Source organism: Anabrus simplex, chromosome X, assembly GCF_040414725.1.
Source record: "Anabrus simplex isolate iqAnaSimp1 chromosome X, ASM4041472v1, whole genome shotgun sequence".
Classification (NCBI taxonomy): Eukaryota; Metazoa; Arthropoda; class Insecta; order Orthoptera; family Tettigoniidae; genus Anabrus; species Anabrus simplex.
The window spans coordinates 221,501,126-221,519,619 of NC_090279.1; the positions used below are offsets into that span (position 1 = coordinate 221,501,126).

The 18,494-nt window shown below is 39.0% G+C and overlaps 1 protein-coding gene across 2 annotated transcripts in view; it reads left to right on the forward strand.

The window, feature by feature from the left end:
• The window catches only part of wkd (whacked), a 569,688-nt gene that overhangs the window by 131,828 nt on the left and 419,366 nt on the right, over nucleotides 1-18,494 (forward strand). For both annotated transcript variants that reach the window (XR_011019063.1, XM_067159072.2), the window contains exons 6-8: nucleotides 2,896-2,970; nucleotides 4,671-4,785; nucleotides 18,269-18,423. Coding sequence is in view for 1 of the 2 variants with exons in the window: in XM_067159072.2 (XP_067015173.1) it covers nucleotides 2,896-2,970; nucleotides 4,671-4,785; nucleotides 18,269-18,423 (345 nt within the window). In the remaining variant the exon portion in view is untranslated. The remainder of the gene's footprint in view (nucleotides 1-2,895; nucleotides 2,971-4,670; nucleotides 4,786-18,268; nucleotides 18,424-18,494) is intronic.

The following is an 18,494-nucleotide window of genomic DNA, read 5'->3' on the forward strand; positions in this document are numbered from 1 at the left end:
ATAGTCGAGGTTGAAATTTGACCCTCACACTTCAGTCATCAGTAGAATAAACTGTCATAGAGATGAAAGCCATCAGCTGACCACACACGGAAATTAGCAGGACAATACACAGAGCTGTAACCTTACCGGTGAAGAAAAGAAATTTTAACAACACGGAATACAAATAATGAAGAGAACCATCCACCCAGTACAAAACTGTAAAAATGTAGTTCTCAATTCATAAAAAACTAAAAGTGTGATTTGGTACAATCTGATGATGTTCTTCAAGAACAAAACAGGACAAGCAGACGTCAACTTTGGGATTTGTAGTGGGATGGATGATGAGGGTCACCATTATATCTGGGTTGATTGAGAACCAGGATGAAGGACTCAACAATTTGGATCCTGTTTGTAAACTCTCACAGAGCCCAAGAAGTCATCAGATTGTTGCACAGGCCAGAATACTAATATTCAGATTCTTCTAATTTTCAAAATAGTTTACAGCAAGCATTTAAAACAAATCAGAAATTGCCATATGGCTTTTAGTGCCGGCAGTGTCCGAGGGCATGTGAGCTGATGATAGAGCATGAAAACTGGTGTTGACACATGGCCTTAACCAGGGAGGTGATGGACGAATCACTACCCTTGCTCCATATCAAGAGGTTTGAAATTGAATCCAGGGTTTTGGTACACGGTTTAGTGATTAGAACCCTGCTGGCCAACATTCTGATGGTGACCGGCACTTGAACTGGTTTGGACTGCCCTGTCATTGAAAAGACTATACAGACAGTAGCTTGCTTCTTAACGACAGTGACTTATACTGCTGAAGATTGACAGGTGCGAGAAATACAGCTACAGCATGCCTTTGATTGTCGACTTAAGTTTGAACTTATTTGATTAGTATATTGACAAGGCAGAGATGTAACATTGCCAGTGATTTTTCAGTGTTATTGAAAACTAATACGGTCGGGATCTGTAGTTGGCCGAGAGAGGAGTGACACAAGTAAGTTGAAATAGTGCCAGGTTCAGGTAGTTGCCAAGTCTCCCTCCCAAGCTAGCAGGTGCTGGGGGTCTCCTTTTACAACAGACAGGTGAGAGGGGGATATTATTTGTACATGAGCAATGTTTGCTACTATCCTAATGTTGAGAATCTATTTACTCAGAAAATTGTAAGTTCTATAGCGAAATGTAATACTTGAAGTGCTATTTGATGGAATACAGTAAGTAAATAAATCCTGCACAAATGTTCTTTAAGGTACAGGACACATCTCAAGATGGTTCAAGAAATGTTGAATCATCTGAAAAATATGGACAACTTTAGAGCACAGGCAACTAGTCTTCACCTCAAAACAATACGGATACAAAAGGGAGAAATGCAGTAACCTGAATCAGGACTTCACCTCAAGTCAAGGAAACTGTTAGCAGGACTTGACGTGCCCGGAGGAACTTGGTTTAGTCTGCTCACAGATATGTTACCTGTACGTTTTGTAATTCCATGAATGGTTTTTATTTATGTTTTGCCATTCATCTCTTACCATACTTATCACCGGCCAGTTGTGAGTAGAATTTTACTGAATTGAGTATTGGATGTATGTATCAGACTTGCACCGAACAACATGGGCACAAAAACAGACCGGGGCAGTCCACAAGAGAACAGCAAATTAAAACTTGTTTGTTTTGCGCGTACTGTGCCTTAATAGTTTTGATCATGAATGGTAAAATTAATATTGCAGTTTCAACCTAAAATTCAAATGGTCTTCTGTGCTCTGAGAATGAGGTCACATTTTGACGTTTCCATCTGGTGTAACGTACAAAATGGGTAGGAGTTGCTTGGATATACAAGCTCCGTCTGAGGATCAGCGGCTTCAAACCTAGCAGAGGTGGTCGCATTTTTCAATGCTTTGTGTTTCACTGTATCTGCTTGTAAAAGATATCTGGTGACACATTTGGTGTTCACCTGACAAAATTAATTAAAACTCAGCCATACATCATCCTACAGATACCTAATGCAGCAGACGAAATGGAGTTGCATGTTAGCAGAGGCCGTATTACCTTTCACGTAACCACAAAACTACGGTACAGTCAATAGCTAAGAGAAATGTGAGATTTCCAGTAGATTTTGAATAATAGACGAGAGAATGTGCCACACATCTTATTGGTTGTAAGGATCAGAACAAGACAGTTGTTATATTATTCTGTTTTTGACTTACCTGAAAGATGACTGCATAGCACTGTTCATACACCACCACTTTGATCTTGTTTATAGGAAGTCATAACGTTAGGCTTGTTGCTCTCCGTAAACCTTTCCAATCTTCAAAGCTAAGCATTCACTAGATTGCATCAACGGATTGGATTGAAAGTAACATTGAGCGCCATTCACTTCATCATACTACATTCATCGTCTGATGGCAAATGGAGTTAACACTGTCAAAAGGGCAGTGCATGCGATGTTAGACCGTGACTGGCTGGTCTCTAGCAGTTGACGAACGTGTGATTGCTATTGAAACTATAGCTAGTTGTCTGCTTTAAAAAAATTTAAAAAATGATCAATCTCACTTTGGTTTCCATAGTGCAAAATTATGAAGGTGTTTGCAGTAGTGTGCTCAACTCCATGAATGCTGATCTATTCCTGTTTACATTGTGAATCCAATAACACTTTCTTCTGTCATTGTGCAGGCAATTAACCACAACTTCTCTCTTGCTATCCATTGCCAACTGATCGGAATGTACAGTAATTAATGGGTCTGATGACGGTGATGATGCTTGTTGTTTAAAGGGGCCTAACATCCAGGTCATCGGCCCCACAAGCTAATGAACACACACTGTTTATTTTCTTCAGCTGCTCTGATGTGATCAGTTAACATCACAGCTAGTTTGTACCACGAGAGAGGAACTCATTTCTCATATCTGTTGCAGGAGACGCTGCAGATTGATGGAGACATCCTGTTCGGCTTGCTCAAGAAAGTGGCTCCCAACGTCTACAAACATTTGGTGAGTACCTGATGAAATGTGATAGGTCACTGTGGGAAGTCATCAATCCCAATTGTTCTCAGCCTCACGAAGGGCGGCAGTCTTGATGTGAGGATGAGAAGAAAGCAGGATAAGGACGCGAAAAGGGAAGAGACAAAGCACAAATGTTAATGCTGTTGGGTTTCTTCCCTTTCATTTGGTTTCTGCTTTGTGTTGTATCTGTTATCCTAGAAAACTATACAGGTATCATTTGTGTGCTTTAAAGTATGAAAATACGTAAATTAATGAATAAAATTTAAGTAAGATATTGACAAAATGCAAGTATTAATAAACTTTGCCATATTTAGTTCTATTTGATCTGTATTGACTCATAACACTTAGCAAAAGAGCTGTGAACAGGGCTCTAATAGGTTCACCTTGATAACATTTATTTAATACACTCTCTATCAGTAAGGCAAAAAGTGCTTGTATTTTGTGTATGACAATGTGTAGATGTTCTTCTCACTACATTATGGTAAAGTTTATGAATTTTCTGTGTGCCAGCCCTCAAGTCGTTCTTCTCTAATAGTAGTGAAAATATTTGTTCAGTTGCGTGACGACCATTCGCCTTGTGGGGTGTACAGACACTGTTTTTAATAATGGTTTTAATTCAGCAGTTCAGAAACCAGCTCTAATTATAGTTTTAATGTTTACAATATTATGGATCGTATGTAAATTTTATAAAGCAGTGGTAAGCAAGATTTTAAAGGTTGATACAAGAACAGTTTTTATTTACGTAGTAGTAGTAGTAGTAGTAGTAGTAGTAGTAGTAGTAGTAGTTTAATCTGTACCAAATTTGAACTGTTGGTGTTTTAGTTTATTAAAAACACAATTTAATGTGAACATTGCCTTTATTAAACTGTGTAGTAGAATGAAGTCTTTTCTTAGGGAATTTGCAAATCTTTAATGATCGCTGAGCAAGAGAACAGACCTTGTTCTCGAAACATGTAGGTAACCAATACGTATTAAGTTTTATCAACACAAACCTATTGCAGCCCTGTTTCACAAGTTTTTCGCTGCAGTGAATCGATGAGGCCTGAAGTTCTCTTGCAAACAGTAACACGGTGATTTACAAGAGATCAGATCTACCATGGCAGATCACTTTCACTGCACCAGTTGAGAGTCCTGTATTTTGTCTCGTTTATGGTTTGTAAGCGTGATAAAGTAAGAAATTGGGAGATGCCATGTTTTAGTCAGAATGGCTCTTGTCTGGGGAATAGCCAAAATAGCTATTGTAACCCCCACGCAATTCCACTGAAAGCAGTTGTTCAGATTTAAACAGGATTTGGTGGTAGTCCCTTAAGTATTTGAAGTTATTGATAATATGTACTCGTCTGGTTGATGATCATTCTGTCTCACACCATATATCACCAAATACAACTGCATTTGTTGTCTGATCCTTCCTTTTTTAACCTCATCTATTAAATAAGGAGCATTGTTAAGCAGAATTTTGGTATCATAAACATAAATGTAGTTAATTTGTTAAATGTCATGTTGTAATTCACCAGCATTGTAATGGAGATCCATGTAATTGGAACAAAATCAGATCTGTTGAAAAAACTGAAGTTTAGAATTAAAGGAGTATGGGACACTGAACACAGAGGCATATAATTAAACTACTGTACTGTGTATGGGAAGAAGATATTTCAGAAGCTGATCTTGATGGATGTTGTGTGTTGTAGAAGAAGCAGAAAGTGGAGCCCATCCTGTACATGACCGAATGGTTCCTGTGCGTCTTCACGAGGACTCTGCCGTGGGACACGATACTCCGTGTCTGGGATATGTTCCTCTGTGAAGGTAACAGCACTCAGTTCCTGAGCCTTCAACTCTAACACACAAACAATCACCACAGAAACACACAGCAGTGATTACAGGAAGGGAATCCTGCCATGAAAGAGGGCCACAGTTCGCACCCACGACCCCACAAAATTTGGAAAAAGCGACAATAGAAGGAGTGTCGTTCCAGAACAGTTGACTTGCAGCTGTCTCACACCATGTTTTGATTAGAACTTGCAGTAGTCTTGTAACTCACACAACACTATCTCATGCTTACCACGTACAGAAGATTCTTATAGTTTCCACTTCCTTATCGCGAGCCGGCTGCCCCAATTCACCACTGTTGCCACCTAATGTTAGCCTGCCTTGTCACTATAATTCTTTGAAAGTTTGTTGGACACGGCAAAGCTCTCCGTCCAGTGACTGGGATTTTAATGAAAACAAAATACAGATTCAATTCAGTAGTTATAAGGTTGTTTATTTTAATAGGCCTGAGGGAATGTTACAGTGTAAAAACTTGTATAAAAGAACATTGAATCTTTTTTTAAATTTATATTTTCAGAATTTGCTCCACGACGCACCGACACGGATAGGTCTTATGGCGACGATGGGATAGGAAAGGGCTACGAGTGGAAAAGAACTGGCTGTGGCCTTTAGGTACTGGCCCAGCATTTGCCTTGTGTGAAAATGGGAAACCATTGAAGACCATCTTCAGGGCTGCCGACAGTGGGGTTCGAACCCACTATCACGCAGATGCAAGAGAACATTGAATGTATAAGGTTATAACAGGGATACAAAGGTACTGCGTCTTCACACTGGTGTGATGCATCACGGTGTCTTAATACAAATGAACTCAACCGAATAACATATAGGGAGTTAGTTATAGTCTGTATATTACTAAGTTTAGACTGTTATTTTGGGTTCGCTAAGGAAAACTGTAACAATTTCAGCTGAGTTTATGTTCAGTTTGCATATTAGACAAGAAACGAGCCTGCCTGGTGGCCATGTAGTCTGACACAGTGGTTAGCTGGTTCGAGTCCCGTTGGTCGAAAAAAATGTTCACCATCAGAATGTTGGCCAGCAGCTAGGGGAGGTTGTGATATACAATTTCTTATCACTATATTGCTTCCCAAAAGCCTGGATTCAATTCCAAACTTCTCCGCAGTGCTCAGATGGAGTGAGGGCATATGGCGCTGTTGATGGTGATTCGTCCATCGTCCTTAAGCAGACCTCTTGGTGCTATGTGCCAGCATTGGGTTTCACGATGATATATCATGTTGTCTCATTAACTCCTCTGATGAGGGTGACATCAGGAAGGACATCCGGTCATAAAAACCCGCCACGACAGATTCAGCTCACCTCGTACCCGACCTCGTAGAGGAATGGGAAAAGGGTTGGACAAACTAGGCAAGAAACACTCTTTGGCATTTGTTGATCTGGTTGAACTAAATTTGTAATGAATTTGTCTCTGAGCTTTGTGGTTAGGGCATAGCTTAAAATACCAACTTCTTTTCCACATGGACGCATGTTTGATGGGAGTGCTTCGTGTTCAGGAGTATGCATGATTTAATGTGACGTATATTGCGAACCATACTAATGAATTGATACAGGTGTTTGCCCTAAGTTTGAGCTTCTTTAGACCACTGCTCATTCTGTTTGTTCCAGATATGAATGAAACATTGTTCCCGTAAGTTTGAGAATGGTAGGGCTAATGGATATTCAACGCCTTGTCCTTTCGCAGCTTTATTAGCTAGTATAAGTAATGCCAGGCACATCTGAATGACCTGGGATACAAGTAAAAATTATTTTTATAGTTTTTTCAAGGCTAGATCATAGCTGAGTTTTTGGATATTTTGGATGTACCAGTTTGACAACTTTTAGATGTTTTCTAAAGCTGAGTGAACCGGTGCAAATTATGGCCTGTTTAATGTCTAAATATACAATAAAATCTCATTAATTCAAAGTCATTGGGACTCAAAAGTCGGACTTTGAATTAACCGCCAATTCGCAATTCAGAAGTACCAACACTTGCCGCGTTAAAAATGTTCTAAGGCCCGTTACTGTATGCAGTTAACCTTGATTCACAGTTTATACCTTTCAAATGCCATGAAAAAATAACTATTTCCAAAATGTATCCAAGAAGGTGCATTTACAGTATTCAAATAATGCACTTGGATATCTCACTGGCAAACATAACCTCACGCAACGAAAGAAAGAAAAAAATCACACATTTCAAAGACGGGGATAAATTATGCTGATTCCCCTGTGCAAATGCATTAATTTTTGGATTTCTGTACTGTTTGCAATTTTAGATGCTTTGTACTGGCATGGAAAGGCCTATATTGTCTGAAGAGGGAGTTTCTTTTAGCACGACAGTAACATTTTTTTCTAGAGGTAGCTTCTACACTAAGTGAAGGTAGTCTTTTGAGGAGGGAATGGATTGCCAAGGTATTAATAGAGGTTAGAATTCAACATAAAGGGGTGCAGGGGAGTTTTATAGGATTCATGCTCTAAACACATCATAATTTTTTTTAATTGTTTAGTACGTTTCTCGCATCTTTTTGATGTCACCGGGTGATTGTCTGCACAGATGGCACGTTCAAAAATTTGTTGGGCGTAGACCCTGGGAGTTGTGGTCTACAGTTGGTTGCAGTGTGTCCATATCTTTGACATCATTTGCAGATTAGTGATGAGAAAATACTGTATTTACGTGAATAATCCCCACATATTTTTTTAAAAAATGTGAGGCACGAAATTGGGGTGCGGGTTTTATTTGCATCAAGGTTGCCAACACACTCCTGTCTCACCTAGTTTTCGATGCCGAGTGTACAGTTACACGCTTTGTGCAAGTTTAAATGGAAGAAAACTGTCCCCATATGTCATATTTAAATGGAAAACAATTCAGACTTTTAATTCTAAACTGACTTTACATTTTTTTAAACAGTACCATATTTTACAGAGTAATTTAAATTTAAAATTTCTCCATGTCACGATAGAACGCGTCTTCCAGAACGTGCAGGGGTAGCTTTCCGTACTTTCATTCACTTCGGTGTGTCTATAGTGCGTTTCATAGTTGAAAATAGTGTGAAATCTTAATTCTTTTGTATTCATTGTTTTAAGGAACGCCACAATATCACATAGCAGGCAGTACGCTTAAAAGCAGAAAACTGCCGAGGGTTGGCATTTCTGAATTACAAGATGGCTGTTAATTCAAAATCACATAATTGGAAGTCCAATTTCTGTATTACAAAGACTTCAAATTAATGAGGTTTTACTGTATTGTAAAACTAACATCAGATTTTGCTGGTGTGTGTATTTCAAGTATTAACATTGCACGAAAAGAACTATCCACCACCGGTCGTGTTACTGTCCTGTAAAAAGAGACCACGTGTGAGAAGTGTTTTAGACGTGGAGTGTGACGAACTTGTAAGTAATTTAGGAGAGGATTCTAGTTATGCAAGAGACGACGAATCTTCCCATCTACAGGGAATCGAGCCTATTGCAAGTTCAGATTAATGAAATACCTGTCACGTAAGTAGGCCTACTTGCTCATTTTCATGGATAATATATTTTATTGCAGTGATAATGTATTTTTATCATCTCAGGCAAAGTAGCTATATCCGTAAATTTACATGTTCATATTTGTTTAAAGACCACGTGGACCTCGCAAAGTGATACGAAATGTTTGTTTATGCCTGCGTTACTCTTTCACTGGAAGGAATTTTAGTTCATTTCATTTTTTTTTTTTTTTTTTCTTTTCGAAATGAGCCTTCCTAAAATGAGGGTGTAGGCATTATTCGACGGCGGGGATTATTCGGGTAAATGCGGTATATCAGTATATAAAATAGGGATATATTGTGGTTTGATGTCACAAGTTGTTCGACGGTTCATTTTTTTGAGCCAGTGTGACAAGATATGGCGACTCCATATATTCAACAATTTCGTCCTCGGAAAGTGATTTATCGACAGCACAAATCACTCCTCTGTTGACACTAGACGAGGGAATGAATTCCTTGAGATGGTTTTCATCATGAAAAGGATTAGTTAAGAAGTTGCGTAGCTGCTCTGCTATTCAAGAAAGTGACAGCTGTGCTTGAAAACTAATTGAGTTTTGTCAAATGTTCGCACTTTGCATAAGGGACCATCTTTGCACCGCATTCGGCTGGTATTATTTAGGGAAACCTCGGAAGTCACAAAGTAGAATGGCCGCAATCATTGGAAGGAGACAGAGCGCATTCCGACAGCTGTACTTGTATTATAGTTTATTATTTTCATGTCCGTACTGATGAATCAATTATTTATAATTGTACACTTTTAAAACAGCCACTAACACAAGTCTTGTATTTTAATATGATAGGATACCTTACTCGAGTCTTGAGAAAGCTTCAAAACATATTGCAAAATCTCATGTTTAATGTCTTACCAGTTTCACTTCCCAAGTAGAACGAACGAAGTGTCTACAAAATGTGCGTTCTTAGAACTTTTACTTATTTTGATGTGTTACCTCACTGTTGTTGCTGTTTTCAGTGATGCATTCATTCTTCTGGCACCATCGGACATTATATACGATTGTGTTCTCGAGACCAGAACCACCTTTTACATACAGTATATAAAACCACGGGAGGTATTGGGATGCCTATTACTGTTTAAAGGAGTTCATTTCTGTGTCCTTATGCATTTTAGATTATTATTTTAATTATTTCAATATTATTTATGTGCATACCAGTCATGACACACACGCTGCGTCAGCGGCACTACCGATGAGCTGTCCCAGTACAGTACTTGCTCTAATTACCACAATGACGGGACGTTAATGACAAGATCCACAGGTATGTCATAGCCATCCTTTCGTGAGCGAACGTGTTAAAGGAATGCTCTCTAATCATGTCTTTGTACAGTAGTTGAAATTGTGTGCATTACATTTGGGTATTCTTGACATGGAGCTGAGAGGTTCGCAGATTGTAATAAAGGAATGTTGAAATATGGCAGAAAATGACTAACAATGGTCATTTCTGGAAGGCGTTAACAAAAGAGGTGCACTTAAAGTCAAAGATCTAAGTACATTATAACATTTGTACCTATTCAATACTACACATTATAATCTTACAGGTTATTTAACATTACATGTTTCAGCTCATTTGAGCCATCACCAGTAGTGGAATGACATAAAATGAATGTAAGTTATTGAACAAAATATAACGATATGATTTTTGGTATACAGTGGAACCTCGATTATCTGTTCCCGGAAACTACGTTTTCCTGGAATATGCGTTCAAATTACCTAGTCCCGCGAGCATTGTAATTAAATCACGCTGTAAAAATCTTGCATTATCCGTTTCTCGAAGAAACGATTTCCCGGATCAACCGTCCAGAAATTCCAGTCCCATCAACGCTAAATCCTCGATCAATCGTTTTTTAATAAACTGTATCTTGCGAAAGGACGGCTATGGCATACTTATGGATCTTGGCGTTAACACCCCGTCATTGCGATAATTAGAGCAAGTACTGTACCGGAACTGGAAAAGCGATCGGCGGTGAACTTGCATAAGGGACCATCTTAGCATCGCATTCGGGTGGTATTGTTTAGAGAATCTCGGAAATCATAAAGCAGAGAGTGGCCACAACAATTGTAGGGAGCCACGGCGCATTTCGACAGCTCTGCTTAAAAACGGAATGAGTTTCGTCAAATTTTCGCACTCATAAAACGTCCACATTATGTCCAGGGTTAGATGTTCATATTTTTACATTTTTTCGATCATACTGCCGAACAGGTTTTCAGTGCTTTCCTCAGGGCACTATAGAGTAACTGGGCTTTCAGGCAAGAATCAAAACTGCTCCTTCTTAACACAAATTTAGTATTTTGATATTATCGTATACAGTATGTTGCACTTAACATTAAAAAAGAAACCCATGGTAGGTCTTGGGATTGCCTATTACTGTTTAGGTCTTAATGTAAGACTGGGAATTTTACGTTTTCATGTTAAAATACCAAAAACCGCAGTCATTTTATTTGTGCAGGTTACATTTACCGGTAAATTATTTGTGTCATTTCCAACTCGTACTGACATGAACAGTGAGCACGCTTTCCATATGACCTTGAGGTCACGAATAACCGTAATTTATGAAGTTTTGATGATATTTCTTTTATCTTTCCAATTTGATTGGATTAGTGGTGGGCAGAATTGAATATAATGCATTCGAGAACTTTTGAGAATCGATACTTACATTCGAAACCATGTTTTCGAGTTCAACATAACCTTCAAAAGTCGATTTAGGCCTAATTTACACGGTACAAGATTTCCAGAAACTGCCTATGAACAGTATACTGGAGACCAAATTACAACGAAATATTAAGAAAAGGGATTTCGCCATCATGTTGGGTGCTGTTGTATTAATGTGCTTTATTTTATTAGATGAGAGAATTAAAAACTATTTGTGGTCAATTGTCGTTTGGCTTGGTGTTATTAGATTTTTCGAAGAGTTTGGCTAATCAAAGTTGCTGAACTGATAGAAGTTTTCACGGGAAACTGACTATTCCCCAGTAAAATTGAATATAAAGTATCGAGATTTTGAACTCGCGTACCGGTAATTAATGTGGTTTTGCAGTCTAACATGCCTGCCTCTCATCCAGAGGGTCCGGGTTCGATTCTGACCAGGTCAGCCAGTTTTACCTGAATATAAGCGTGGTTCCAGGTCCACTCAGCCTACGTGATTACCTTTAATTGAGGAGCTATCTAATGGTGAGGGTGAGATGGTGACCCCGATCTAGAGCCAGGAATAACAGCCGAGAGGATTCGTCACACTGACCATGCGTCACCTCGTAATCTGCAGGCCTTCGGGCTGAGCAGCGGTCGCTTGGCAGGCAAAGTCACATTGGGGCTGTAGTTTGGTTTGGTTTAGGAATTTTTTAAAGATTATAATTATACATTTTTCATTTTTGTGATTTTTAGCCAAATTGTTGATAGTTTTCATTCATTCCCGGATTTTCCGTTTTCCTGTGTTGTATGTTTTATTTTCATGGTTCCTCGAAAAACGGAGAATTGAGATTCCACTGTGCATAAAATATATGTTGCCATTGATACTTTCATGGCCCGTACTTATAGGCATGATACTGTATAGGCTTTTGGGCTTATGCCGTGTCAAGAATTTCGCCTTATTTTCTTGACACGGTATAAGCCCAAAAGCCTATTAAGTATCATAAAATATATATTTATTAGGTCTCTTGTGAGATAACTAAATATCAAACATGTATTATAGACAGTACAGATAAAATATAGAGAAATAACGTAAAAATCTTATAAAAATTAGCTCCAACCACCGCAGTCTTTTTGGTTCAAAAATAGGATCCTGATGTAATATTGGCGTTACCTTGCGTATAGTCAATACGGGATTCAAAAGATGTCTAGAAGTTATTCTTCACAGTGTTAGAAGATGTCTGGGACTACATCCTCGTATTTATGTAAGTAGGCCTTGTGGAATGTTGTATAATGTGTGTACCGCTTTATACTACATTTTAGATACTACAGTCAGTATGGAACCTAAAATATGAAAATTTGAGTGGTAAAAACAAAAGGTCAGTGTGAAACGTGTGTGGCTTGCAGCTCAGCAATTAACGAGAGCTATAGACGGTCAAAATATCTTAAACGAGGTAAGGCAAAGTACAAGGGAACACGAAAGGAGCATATTGCAAATATAAGTAATCAGTTAATAGTAAATAACAGTGTATAAAGTTAAATACAAGATTAAAATCTAGAGACGGCCGAGGTGAAATTAGTGAGGTTAAGTAAGACGAGAAACAGATCACCCACCTGAAGAGAAAACATTAGTGAAACACTCGGAGGAGAAACAAACAGATCACCCAACTGAAGAGAAAATCTCAGTGAATCACTCGGGGGAAAAAACTCATAAGCGTTTCGAGGGTGGTGGAAGATTTTAATGCACACAGGAAAGAGAAAACCTAGATCCACGTTGTGAATCACACGAGGAAGAGACCGCATACTTGCATCGAGGGTGAAGGAAAGTTTGATCCACACCGGAAAGTGAAAGCATAGTTGCACATAGTGAAGCACAAGGGAAAGGGACCGCATACTTGCTTCGAAAGCGAAAGAAAGTTTGACTCACACCGGAAAGACAAAGTATAGATGCAGAAAGAGTGAACTGCTATTGGAATACTCACAAGGGGAAAGCTAACCACTACTACGAGCTCTACACAAAGACATTCAACAAACAAACTAGGAGAAACATACGAGAATTCGCTATGCCAAACAAGACCGATAACACATGTGAGGAATGCAACTCACAACTGAGGGAAGAAGACAAGATAATCACATGCGATGGGAACTGCAAGACACGATACCACGTGGAATGTATGGGTATTTCTGTGTCAGCTTGTAATTGCTGAAAACCAAGAACAACTACTTTTTCTGGTTCTGCCCAAAATGTAGGCACCAACTCGTTACATACAGCATAAAAACAGCACCATCCGAAGAAGACGAAACAAAACTCCCTATCTTAGAAAACAAGGAAACATGCTCAGAAATAAGGAATGAGGTGACCGAACTAAAGACTACTATTGACTCACTCGGCGAAACCCTATTAAATAAACTAGCTCTCATGCTTGAAGTACAAGTAAAACAATCAGAATTTCTGACAGATCGGATGAAACTCGGTATGAACAACCAAACAGTTAAAACTACCCAAAACACAGAGGAGCATCAACCATTGTATTCGGAGGTGACCCAAACCCGAACACACAACGCAACACACCAGCAACTCAGCTCTCACAACCAGCATCATGATGATAGCGATCAGACCATTACAACGTTACGGGGTGCAACTAATACTTACGATACACGTACTGGATTCAAACGCCGACAACTAGGGAAAGAAACAGGCAAGGAAACCAGCAACCTGAGAGCCGCAGAACAAATGGCATGGTTCTACATAGGGAGGCTTGACAACAATACTACCGAAGAAGACATAAGGAATCATTTGATAGAAGGTGGTGTAGAGTACATATGAGAGATCACACCCTTAAGTTCAAGAGGACAGAACAAAGCCTTCAGAATCGCAGTCCCATTCACTAAAAAGGAAACGACAAACTACCCAAACTTTTGGCCCAAAGGAGTGACTTTTCGCCCCTACAAGTTCCACTAGGAAACCAAACAACCCCATTAGCAGGAACTACGCCAGCACACCGTCTGCAGACCATGCAGACTCCATGGCGGGAACTGACAACACAAACACAAAGACTACACTGAAGGCTATGCTTTCGAATGCGGAAGGCCTGAAATCACTACTATCCGTAGACACAAGCACCAGATGGGACACACATGATATTGTGACGCTCACAAAGACCTTCACCACTGAAGAAGCGGAATTGCACAAATTCTATGGTGCGCACATTTTAGCAAGACAGGGAAGGAGAGGGCGACCCGAGGGAGGGGTAAGCTGTTTCGTGAAGCCGCACCTACAACCAATGAGGACGGTCCTAAAAACACAGACCACAATGGCGATATCAACTAAACTCATCAATATAATAGTAGCCTACTTCAACCCAAGCACATGTGCCGAAAATATGAATTTCATTTTTTGAAATAAAATCAAGGAAACAAAACAAAATCATACCCTTAGAAAGTCTGAAACATGGTCGTAAGTTATGAAATATTTTTACTAGCTTAGATATGAAACATAAATATTATGTAATTACATTTACTTTCCAACTCTAGTAACAAGAAGAGTTGGAATTAAAGGTGAAATTAAACAATCTTTATAACTGTATATACAGTTATTTACAACTTGAGGCTAAAAAATTAAAATTTCTTAAGTGACTGTCACTGCTACATCTTTTTTTCACCATTCTCATTTTTACAAAATTACTAGTGTTACTAGTGTTCACAAATTTTACTGCAACTTTACACAAACATACACAAGATTCTTCAGAGTATATCCTAATTCTAAAATTGCAGTGTTTTGCATGACTGGTCATTAGCTGTGAAGTCAATTTCCTCAGAAGTCTCGGCTCATTCGTGCAAGCTAAAAATTTACTCTTAAAATTACCTACTATGATGTGCATACAACACAGATTGAGATTAAAGGCAGTTCTGAGAGTGACATAAGCTTACCTCTGTCCAATGCTTCAATTAACACTTTAGCTGCCATGGGAGTTCAATCGGACAGGCACTGTAGGTATACTAACTGCATACATTTCAGCGTGGAAAAAAATGAACCACGATATGTCACGAGACTCTTTGGTAATACGATGACGTAACACTGTCACTGGATTTAGTTGACTACGCAGCATAGAACACTAACAGAATGATGCAGCGTGCGACGTTACTTATCGGCCCGGTTGGGTCGGCATATGATCTGACGTAGTAATGACTAAGGTGAAATTGAGAATTCAAACAAATTATTTAACAGCATGACGTGATGATGAATGGTGAAGATACTCATCCCCTCTGGAGGTAAGTGAGAGCCCGTGTTCGGTGGTCTGAGAAATTATAGTTTTCGGCCAGTCTTGGCACAAGTCTGTGCCCCGCACGTCGCACTCATTGGCGGCGGGCTAAGATGTTCAATTTCAGGTCTGCAGGCAGCGAGCTCCCTGGTTGCATCTTAAGTAATGACTCGTTTTCACAGACACTGAACACACAATAGAATTGAATGTAGTGAAAGTAAGCAAACAACGTGGCTTGAAGTTCTCGCGCTAAATCTCCCGCGAAAGGTTAAACCGTGGCCAGTGCCTGATCCGGTCGGCATTTGAAGTGTTTGTAATGACAAAAAGTAAATGTGCCTCGTGAATGGTTTATTACCAGTACATATACACGATAAAATAGAAAATAAGGGGAAACCATCTTTCATTCAAAATGGCTCTTAAGTTGGGGGTTGTCAAATGTAGCGTGGCAGCTAACGCGTTAGCTTGAACTCGGGTGGTATTTCAACACGCACAGTTTTATTAGAGTGCAGTCATGAAACACACAATTCACAGTTTCGTAGTCTTGTTTCTAGCCTGACTGTATATCCTGCAGTGTAACATAAAAATAGGAGTAATTCTACAGGTATAGTAATTTCTACTGGAGCGCAGTATGGCAACGCTACACTGTGCTCTCAATGAACTGCAAGAAGGGTACGTGGTAGTTAGCTTCACTTAACTATGTAATCGCTTCTGTTGCTCTGCACGAGATGGATGAATAAATGCAGTTGTAATGAATGCCTGTAAAGTTTCTGTAGAAAGAGATTCATTCTTACACATAGTTAATTCTCCACATCTTTAACCACAAAGACAGTTTCTATAGAAAGTGCAGTTGATTTTTACTATTGGCTTTACATCACATCAACACAGATAGGTCTTGTGCTGATAATGGGATATGAAAGGGCTAGGAGTGGGAAGGAAGCATCCATAACCTTTATTACGGTGCAGATGCAGCATTTGGCTGGTGTAATAATGGGAAACCACAGAAAACCATCTTCAGGGCTGCCAACACTGGGGTTCGAATCCACTATCTGTCGAATGCAAACTCACGGCACAGCCAACTCGCTCAGTAATTGCACTTGAACGTGTCCATCCAGTCTTATTGGTTCTCTGAAACTGTTATTTGACATTTCCCCTTCAAATGCACTTTTTACATTAACTGTCTTCCACCATAAACATATGAAAGTGGCAGGTGCCCTCAAATCCATTAAAATTGTTGCTTTCTTTATGTACACATTTAAGTGCTGCAGTGTATATTTTCTTTCTATTTTTTTTTTTTTTTTTCTCCACTGAAAATGGCCAAAGGTAAGTTTAAGTTTTGTTTTTCAATTGAGATTGGATACACAGCTTTACAAATGCATTCTCAGATGTTGGAATTGTGCTTGAGAAGTTGCATCAATTGAAATAAGAAAATGTTGGACAATTACTCGCATTTCCTGTACTTATCGAGTTGTTCCCAAGACATTTCGCCGGGCTGAGTGGCTCAGACGGTTGAGGCGCTGGCCTTCTGAACCCAACTTGGCAGGTTCGATCCTGGCTCAGTCCGGTGGTATTTGAAGCTGCTCAAATACATCAGCCTCGTGTTGGTAGATTTACGGGCACGTAAAAGAACTCCTGCGGGACTAAATTCCGGCACCTCGGCATCTCCGAAAACCGTAAAAGTAGTTAGTGGGACGTAAAACAAATAACATTATTATTATTATTCAAGACATTTCATTGTGTGTGCTTCATCAAATATGAAAGAAAAAAAAAAAAAGAAATTTCCTATATCAATCAAAAACCTTGCTGATGCAGTAATGGTCTAAAATTAAAGCCAGTATCCTGAATCCTATTTTCTCAATTTCTTGTATAACCTTCATCGACAAACCATACTGTTGTGACTGATTGACATCTTTATAATTTGAAATTACACCCCATATCGTGCATACTTGTTCCCTTTTAGCAATACAGGTTGGATTTTCTTCAATGGACCCAAAAATTGTGCCACCTCTAAAATCAGGCTCAGGGTTTACATAAACTGTACTGTATTCTGCCATCTTACCTGTTCTTTGGATGGGGTAAAAGTAACAATTTTCTGAAATATATGCAGCTGTTGAATGAAGGAGAAAGGGAACCAGCAAGTATCATTGTGTGCCCATTGTTGGCAGTAGTTTCTCATAAAACTAACTGCTCTTGTACAGGTTACTACCAAATATTTCAATCAAATTATTGATTACATTGCCACTGTTCATCCTAATTTGCTGCTTCTTTCTTTACAAGCTCTTCAAGTACATACACTAAACATAATTTTTGTAAATGTTTCTGATTCTAACTTCATTATATAACGTTGCTCTCAATAACAATAGAAGCCACAGAAGTTGAACTTGGCATTGCCATTTGCGACAAATCTTTTGTGGTAATGAAAAGTGACATCAGTACGAGTACTAGAAACATCTAATAAATTCCTGGTTAGACTTGAGGTTTTCTGCAGGTGCCAGATTGAATTCAATTGTTGTTCCTTCACATTTGAAAATCTTGTCGGTACCCTTCTTTTAGCTTCAGAATTTTATGACAAAATTTGTTCAATTTGCTTTTAACAATGCACTTTCTCAGTATCACCTTCTGAAAAGTGTTTGTTTTTTAGACCTCTGAAATCAGTTGGAATTTTTGTTTACCACTGAGCCTCCTATTTTTCATTTTTTGGAATACACAAAAGTAGAAACTCTCCGGGGGTGTAATTGGACTTTCGTCCTTTTACGCTGCAATGACAAGTTGTTCCGCTGTGCTGACTTATCTGAAACAGTAACACATCACAATTATTAGCATACGGATAAATGTAGACAAGTAGTAATAGATATCTGATGAGAAAACACAAACATATATCCTATTTAACATACCTTGGATATGATAATGAAATATAACTACAAACAAAGATTTATAAACAAATAATATTACAGATACAAAGATAACGTTCTTCTAAATAAAATGTTATTGAACTGACATCAAGATATAGGCAGCAGATGTAAAGTTGCTATTGGTTTTGTCTGTTCGCAGGTGTGAAGATAGTCTTCAAGGTGGCCCTGGTACTGCTCAAGTTCAGCCTGGGGCGACCAGGTGTGCTCAAGAAGTGTCCATCCATGTACGAGACTTTGGAGGTGCTTCGAAACCCACCACACCACATCATGGAGGAAGAGTTTGTTGTTCGACAGGTCTGATGTCGTGTTCATCTTATTCATCATTAGTTCATTTTTCCTTGTTGGAGATGTGTTCTTGGAGGGAT